Raw genomic sequence first — 8,436 nt, 5'->3', positions numbered from 1 at the left:
ATCACATTTTATAGATAAATTTGAGTTGATAAATATTGTCAAGACTGTATACTAAAAAAACATGTTTATGGAAAAAGTTGTGTTTTCAAGAGATATGATACATCAGATCCATGAAGGGATGTTATGTTAAATAGTAATAAGTTTTTCTATGGATTACGCGGGAGCATTCGTTTTTCTGAAAAGGTTCTTATTTTTTTGAATGTAAAGTTCTTGTTTGAAATTAAGCGGGAGTTTTGGAAATTCTAAATTCATTCACAGGCTTCAGTATCGATTTCCATTAAGGATAATATTTAGGCTTATTTTTACAATGGAGGCGAAGTTGTGACTTATTTTTTTACTAATGGCGGTGTAACTGTGTACTGAAAAAAGGCTTCTTTTCTGTCGATCTTTCAAGGTATGAAGCAACCTCGTTGCCTGTGTATTATCAACTTATTGATGCTTGCTGATAGCGCTAGATAATACATTGCCTTCTTTTCAAACACCAAAGATTACATTATGCCAGATTTCATTTGTTCTTCGACTAGTTCTATTTTGAAGTTATTGCACTGCAGTCATGGCGCTCTAAATTCGAAAGAAATTTCAAAATCTCGACAGTTTGAAAGAGATCTCGACAGCTTCATAGAATAAATCTCTACTGCCACTTTTTTCCGTAAACTGTCCATTACGCCTGTAAATTTCACACATATATAATTTCCTACGTTTACTAGCCCTCTAACGAACGACAGCATCGTTTTTACGCTACACTATGATGAAAAGTCACCGCTCATTACGTTTGAGGTTTTAGATATAAATAAATTCTAAATTATTCTTAGAAAAAATTATGAAAAATCTACAACATGGAATCACTGTATTTATTCTCACACTAAACACAATCCATTTCACCGACGCAGTTTCGTTTGACGTCACTCTAACAAACTCGACCGGTGAATTTCAATCGCCACGATATCCTAACAACTATCTTGCACAAGATACATCAACGTACAACATTATAACACAACCTGGAACATTTATTAGATTAAGATGGAAACTTTTTGAGGTCTGGGACCAAGCACCTGATTGTAATAATGTTTATGTTCGAATCTGGATAGGGTAAGATATACAACTGCATTTCTTTTTTGTAAACACGTAAGAACACAGGATCTACAACATACATACAACATATATTATTATCATTGAGTTTAAAGGCCCGAGGGCTAGAGAGAAACTTAGAAAACTCCCACGCATGGTTTTTACACAAACGCCGAATTGAAAGTAAAATCTATCGTTAGATTTCAGAAAATGCTCGAAAGCAAAGGGACTACTCCGTCCCTTGGAGGATACAATCCACATCCCTTGGAGGATACAATCTGTCGTCATGATTGCGGGGTGTTCTAGGCGCGTTCTGGATGAGAAATAAGTGGTTCACTTTTTCTTGCCTGATAAAGGTTAGAGATTTTACTCTAGCCGTTCGGGCTTTAAATTCAATGATTTTTTTTAAATCTTCATAGATGTCCTGGATCCTTGAAAATGTTGACACGATTTTGTACGGCGAACGATTCAAATATCATACCACCTGATCTCTATTCAAATGATCATTGCATGAAAATTGAATTTAATACACTCTCTACTATGACAAGTAAGTTTTTTTGCTTGGGCCCTGGTGAGTCGTTTGAAGTGAGAGAGCCAAAATTTTGTGCCGAAAACATTGTCGCCTCTTCCATGGTTAAGCGATGAAGAATTCAACTTTTTAATAATAATAGTTTTTCATGTGTTAACCCTGAAAGGATTAGTTTGGCCATAAACCTTCGAAGAATACAGTACAGCACCTGGCCCCGAGAATGTAGTAAACCCCGAGAATGTAGGTTTCTCATTTTTTAGCATTGTATCCCTAACGATAGTTCAACTTCATAAAAAGTTGTTTCAGAGCATACTGTTACATATTACTGATTATTTCTAGACATAAAATTTTAACTTGAATTGATTTTTTCAGGCGAAAATCTGAATCGAAGTTGATTGGATACTACCCGAATTGAGACATTTTTGAAATAAATCCTCTCTAAATCGAAATCTATTGGAATTAAGTTATGATGATAGGGTATTTTCTTATTTCTAATGAACTAAGGAAATGGGGAAAATAGTCCATTTCAGTATTTATTGTTCTAAGTTAGATATTTTGACGAAAATGTTTGACCTACCTTTTGGGATTAGTATACCTAAAATTTGGGGGCCTTCATAACTCGACATAAAAAGTATGTCAAATTATGTAAAACTTGTTTGTTGTACTTTCATAACATGAAAGTATCAACTGAGAGATGATTAATGTTGATCAATGAGCTTTTACGACGTGTCCCAGACCCGCTGGACCCCAGCCCAATCATAAAATTTGCCTAATTTTGGAACAATAGAATTTCCATCCCCATTGGGACTTTAGTATAAATTTTTGGACCCGATGTGGGAAAAAGTTCCACCGGGGCTGTGAGGCAGGGGTGTTGTTACATTATTCACATATTTTAACACAGAATTTTCAACCTACAAAATAAATACAACTTTCGTGTCTCTTCTTTTCATCCTTTCTTTTACTTTTCATCATTTGTAGCACGATAAAATTAATATCTTAATTAATTTTTTGTCAGAGTATTCTTCTAAAATATGAATTTCACTTAGAGAACAATAATTTCGGATGAATACTGAAATTCCGCTCTCAACAACCGAATCTTTTCACCTACATTATGGGGGTTAAAAAGAGAAAAAATCCAATTTTAGAGCAACAAAATGCTCTTTAGAATATTGTTTTGGTATAAAATATTTCTAAAATTTGCTGTTATAATTAATCAGATTGAAAAAATATCAACATTTTACTATTACTAGATTTAAAGCCATAAAACCAAACCTACATTCTCGGGGTTATAACAAAAATGGGAGTCAACTTAAAGGACCAAAAAAAATTAGCCTATCTATCAAAAGTAATGAAACTAATCCCTGGGAAAGGATTTTCGGAGTTCAAAATTTCGTTGAAAACATTCAATATTTTTTAAAATGCAAATCTACATCTTTCAGGTCTGATTCAAATTTCACCTACATTCTCGGGGTCAGGTGCTGTAATACAACTTTTATTTTTTGCACCTTCTAAACCATAAAACGCTATTCAATTAGATAAGAACTGGTTTTGACTTAAAAAGAGATTATTCTTCAAAAAAATGAGGCGGCGTTTGACGAGGCCCATGAGTTGATTCTCAATGTTATTTAAATATTTTGCCAACGTATCTAATAGCCTAGATATCTAAGCTAGTTTGTTTCAGTCACTAGGATAAATCTGATGTTGAGTTGTGACTGAATAAGTATTCCATGGCTAATTTAAAATCCGTAAATAATCGCTTGAGGAGTCACATATGAAAAAGCGCCGAAAACGCTATATAGCCATTAGCCGTTGTCCTAGCCTTGTGAATACGGGCTTAGTTAACAAGGCTACGTATCTAAAAGAGCTAATTTTGGCGAGTGTGGTGGATTTTGACAAAATTCACCGAAGTTAGTTCCCACCAAAATTAAGAAATTCTTTGTTACACGCCAAACTAAGTTCTCGCCGATTTTTTTTTTCAACTTTTACTACTCGCCAAAATTGGTTCCCCTAAGGTAACAATATTGTCTCTTTTTCGTTGATAGAATGGAATCGCGGTCGCTTTGTAGCAGAGTACAAACAACTCTTGTTCAACCAATCTTTGGAAACAACCAAATGCGAAGATATGGATATATCACGTAGATCAATTCACTCTACCAACTATCCGTTACCGTATTACGGACAAGGGAATTGTAAATTTACCTTATATTTTGGAAACAAGAACATCGCAGGAGTCAAAGTCTTGTTTACAAAGATCGATACCAGTACACCGTATTCTGGTGCTAAATTATGTATGGCTGAACAAAATGACTATATAAGGATGAAAAGTAAGTAAATAGACCTTTTCATAAATTACTCTACGAACATCACTTGACTCGTTTTGAAATTATTGCCATGGTGATTAACTCCCAGCGGATTTTGTTAAAACTACTTCCTATTCATAGAAAAATCATTTATTGTCTCAAGAGACATAATCACCATGGTAACTGTTTGAATACGAGGCAAGTGATGTTCGTGACGTAATTTATGAAAAGTAAGTAAATTCTATACAATGGTTCGAAATTCGCCATATGGACAATGACCGAGTGGTTTAAGAGACTGTCCTCTTTGCACGTTTTATCAAACTAACTTTTTACCCCAAGGAAACAATCTTTTCTACGTAAGATCATATCCCACAGTAATAGGACAGAGACCCGTTGGAACAACCACTAAAGTGGAGAAGCTAAAGGCTCAAAATGAGATGAAAGCCGCTAGGAATTTGAGAAAAGTCTCATTTGCAAGTGAGAAGTGGGAAGTCTCCAAAGTCTCCCCGCTTCCGCCGTAGTGAGCGTAAGGCTAGCATTAGCTGCAGCGTCATAAACGACTATTTCAATAGGCTAATCCCGCGGCGACTTCTAACAAATATTAAAATAGTTTTTAAGAGTATCCCATCTTTTCCGAAATCCCAAGTAACTTGATGGCAGCCATACAGTTGACTCTCGCTAATTCGAGCTGAAACGGGAATCTTATTTTGTTCGAATTATGGAGAGATTCGCATTATAGAAAGTATATAAGAGGATTTCTCCATGGTGGGGATTGAGAATAAGTTCGAATTATAGAAAGATTTGAATAATAGAAGTTCAAATAGGTGGCAGTCTACTATTATTTTCACATCACTTTTCATAAATTTTTTTTACATGCAACGACCCCAACTTGTTTGTCTATTTTCAGTTATATTTTCCTAACATTCCTTTTTATATCTTATAGATGTAAAGAAAACAGGACAAATTCAATACTATCGGTTTTGTAGTACCCAAAAATGGCCGTTCACCAGAATCTACTGGAAAACCAAACGACTTGAAATCACCATGAATACCCCTGTCAAATGGAACAACCGAAACAAAGGATATATGATCAGTTACTTCCCAATCTGGAGTAAGTTTTTCACTTTTCATTTCTCAGTCACTTGATTTCCAACGACCGTTTTCAGTGGGCACTCGCATAGTAAAAAGTGAATCGAAGCGGGAATATCGCGAAGGTTCACCATACAAGCGTCCTTGGTGTTAGCGAGACACAGTGATAGCGCTATACCAAATTTGTCCTTCCACATGGGATTAGTATGGCTATAAATTCGCAGAAGGGTATTTTTGCCGAAAAGAGTTTACAGCCGGTAGTTTGACAGTTTGTCACAAACTCCACCGCTGCTATTTTTCAGTAATGCCGACTGAGGCTGTTAAGCTAGGCGCATATATATTTCCCCTTACACTATCCCTTTATTCATGCTTTATTAACGGAAGATGGTATTGTCTGAAGAAATAAATAGAATCCTATTTAGACCTAAAACATGTTTATTTTTCATAGATTCAGCGGCCGCGGCGGATGCTGACAAAAATGAGGAAAGTGGTGGTCTGGCGACAGGTTGGATTGTCTTTCTGGTCATCTTAGGAGTCGTAACATTATTCATCATATATATAAAACGAAGATTGTTTAAATGGAAATGTAAAAAAGCAAGATGGAATTGTTTGAACTGTTGTTATGGAGTGAAAGATAATATGATCAAACAAGACGAGCCGGAGACTGTTTCACCAGCCTTTAATCCACCGGGAATCGTCGTTGCTAGTAAGTACTTTTATGAGATAAATTTTAGGGGGATTAAATTTCGCGGATTTTGCGGATTTGGGTGTCATGCGCGAAATTGAGTCCCAATGGAAATTTGGAAAGAAATGCTTACTCTGGCACCACAGAGACGCTAATAATGCGTATTTCAACAACCAACATGAATGATTTGACAGTAAAAGGCAAAAGATCGTGAAAATATTGTCACACAATAGTGTCATCCGCGAAAATTAATCCAATTAAAGTAAAGTACTATAGTTGAGTCTCTTTAACTCGAACCACAATAACTCAAAAAGTTTCCTTTACTGCATCAAGTTTTATGATCCCTTCAGTTAACAATGAAATTTCCTTAACTCGAACAAATTTGTGGCCCTCGTGCGTGTTTGAGTTATAGAGAATCCACTATATCTATAATATCGGTCAAAATATATTGAGAATTTTGGTTAATTCCTCGTTTTTAGCATTTTAAAGTTCGGGCGAGAAAATGGCTTTTGGGCCATTTGTTAGATTTAATCGAATATTTCAATTCGGGTGGGGTTTATAGACTTGCAGACCATATTCTGAGCCCTATTGGACCGTTCTTGAACTTTTGGATCCTCAGATCCCTTCTGATCTAAGTGACAGCGCTTTCAAATCGATTGTGGCTATAAGATTTCGTGGGAATTTCCCTTTTTTCTCAAATATCATGGCCAGTATTGTACTAAATCTTTACTTTGGAAAATACTGAGATTCATAGTACAAATATGTCTTCTCTGATATCTTAGCTTCTACGCATTATACTCAGTGTACCTCAATGTGGAATATCTATTCTGAACAAGTTTCCCCAAGTTTTTTTTTTCTTGAATTAACAGTAGCGTAGCCAAGAGGGGCACAAAATTTGTGTAGGAGAGCAGATTTTTATGACATTATAATTATCTTTTAATACCATGAATAGAGAATTATAGTGTCATAAAAATCTGCGCTCCAACACAAATTTTGCGCCCCTTTTGGCTACGCTACAGGAATTAATGCTCCATGGCTTCACATTAACTTTGCATAGTCGATCCCAAAATGACGGTTTAAAATAGTTTTTGAATTTTTTTTATCAGGCTACACTGCTCCACAAAATGAAAACCCTTCTCCATACCAACCACCTACATACAAGAATTATTCATCATTTGAACAATCTCCACCTCCTATGGGTGCAACACCACCAACTCAACATTCAGCCTCCGCCCCTTACCAATCACCCTCTGCACCTCCACAATCACCAACCGCCCCTGGAGATGGACCGCCCCCGTTTCCACCCTCCTATAATGACTCGATAGGAGGAGTAGATACGGAACGAAAGGTTGGATTTATGTAAGGCGATGTTTCGATGGGAACATCTTTTTTTTTTTACAATAGATCTTATCGGAATTTTTGATTTTTCTAAAAAAGCGATGCATTGTGGGATTGTTTCTGGTTGATTACAATAGAATTCCCTCGAGGAATTCCAAAAAGATTTCTATTGTTATACCCTCGAAACAATCCCACAATGCATCTCTTTTTTAGGAAAATCAAAAACTCCGATAAGGTCCATTCCTCTGGCACATTGAATATTAATGAATGAAATGAATCTCTGACTCAAGAGTGTGTGGAACATTACTCTTTTCATCTTTTCTACGTTTGTTAAGTTTGGTTTGAATGGTTAGACCAATGTCAAAGTTCATGGATGATTGTCATGGTTGCTTTTGTTCTCATTGAATGGGCGCTGAGTGGAATGGCGATCTTTCACCACAGTGTAATCTTCATGTACAGGGTGTCCCGAAAAAAAGTATCGAGTTCGAACATGATTCTGAGTAGAAGATTGTTGCGTGTCTTTGACAAAATGTAAGAAAATATAACCAACAAAATAATTGTTTTTACAACAGTCATTATGATTAAAAAGAAGAATTTTCATTGAGAATTGTTTTTTTGTAAAAGTTATTCATAAAAGATGTTTCATGACAATTAATATGACACAGAGAGAAACTATGATAAACATTGCAAATGTAGTGAAACGCACACAAGAACTTTCTTTCTATAGAAGTGGTACGACTCGATACTTTTTTTTCGAGACACCCTGTACTGCGATACTCATGGTAAGCCTGTTAATGATCATTTAATAATACAATGGAGCTTTTATTCGAACCTCTATAGCTTAAATGTCTCCTTAACGCGAACAAGTTTTATGGTCCCTTTCTTTACCAAAGCCTAATAAACAAATTTCCTAAACTCGAACAAGTTATTTTATGGAGACGTAGCCTAATAACATCATAATTTATAAACAACGGTAATATCCTTGATATCAAGGATTGAAGATTCTTATAGCAACATTTTAAAAACAAGTTAAAAACTTGAAAATATTTTCATTTAATTTTGTACAATATTAGAAACTCTATTTTTTGGAAAATATAATTTTGTATTTATTTGTAATTTTGTATGTCTGACTAATATATTATTCTTGATCCGTTTTGTGGGGTTTGTAATTCTTTAAATGCTCAACCTAAACCCTACTTCAACCACTTCAACCAAAAATAACCATCAACATTTACACCCTACTAAAACTTCGTTTGAAAAGTTTTTATTTAGAATTTCTACAATTATTCTTAAAAATCTTTTTTTTTTCATAGCTGTTTGGTAACTCTGTGGCTCAACAAATAGAGATTTTAGTAACTGGACGTTTCCCCGACGGGCGTTTCCGTGCGCCGGGGAAATGTCTGTTGGGAAAACGTCAATCGGGGAAA

At 35.4% G+C, this 8,436-nt stretch overlaps 1 protein-coding gene across 1 annotated transcript; it reads left to right on the top strand.

The window, feature by feature from the left end:
- The first annotated feature begins 812 nt into the window (after positions 1-812).
- Positions 813-8,164, top strand: LOC136805591 (uncharacterized). The gene is made up of 6 exons (XM_067062156.1): positions 813-1,089; positions 1,488-1,615; positions 3,640-3,921; positions 4,841-5,008; positions 5,435-5,692; positions 6,778-8,164. The coding sequence occupies exons 1-6, from the start codon at positions 821-823 to the stop codon at positions 7,032-7,034; spliced, it is 1,362 nt and encodes a 453-aa protein (XP_066918257.1). The 5' UTR covers positions 813-820; the 3' UTR covers positions 7,035-8,164.
- Positions 8,165-8,436: the final 272 nt, after the last annotated feature.

Source organism: Clytia hemisphaerica, unplaced genomic scaffold (assembly GCF_902728285.1).
Source record: "Clytia hemisphaerica strain Z4C2 unplaced genomic scaffold, Clytia hemisphaerica genome assembly, whole genome shotgun sequence".
Taxonomy (NCBI): domain Eukaryota; kingdom Metazoa; phylum Cnidaria; class Hydrozoa; order Leptothecata; family Clytiidae; genus Clytia; species Clytia hemisphaerica.
This window is presented reverse-complemented; position numbering and strand designations above follow the sequence as displayed.

Excerpts from the sequence above, each read along its gene's own strand:
- LOC136805591 (XM_067062156.1), top strand. The coding sequence starts at position 821 with ATGAAAAATCTACAACATGGAATCACTGTATTTATTCTCACACTAAAC. Across the intron at positions 1,090-1,487 it reads TATGTTCGAATCTGGATAGG|ATGTCCTGGATCCTTGAAAA; the intron begins GTAAGATATACA and ends AAATCTTCATAG. Across the intron at positions 5,693-6,777 it reads ACCGGGAATCGTCGTTGCTA|GCTACACTGCTCCACAAAAT; the intron begins GTAAGTACTTTT and ends TTTTTTTATCAG.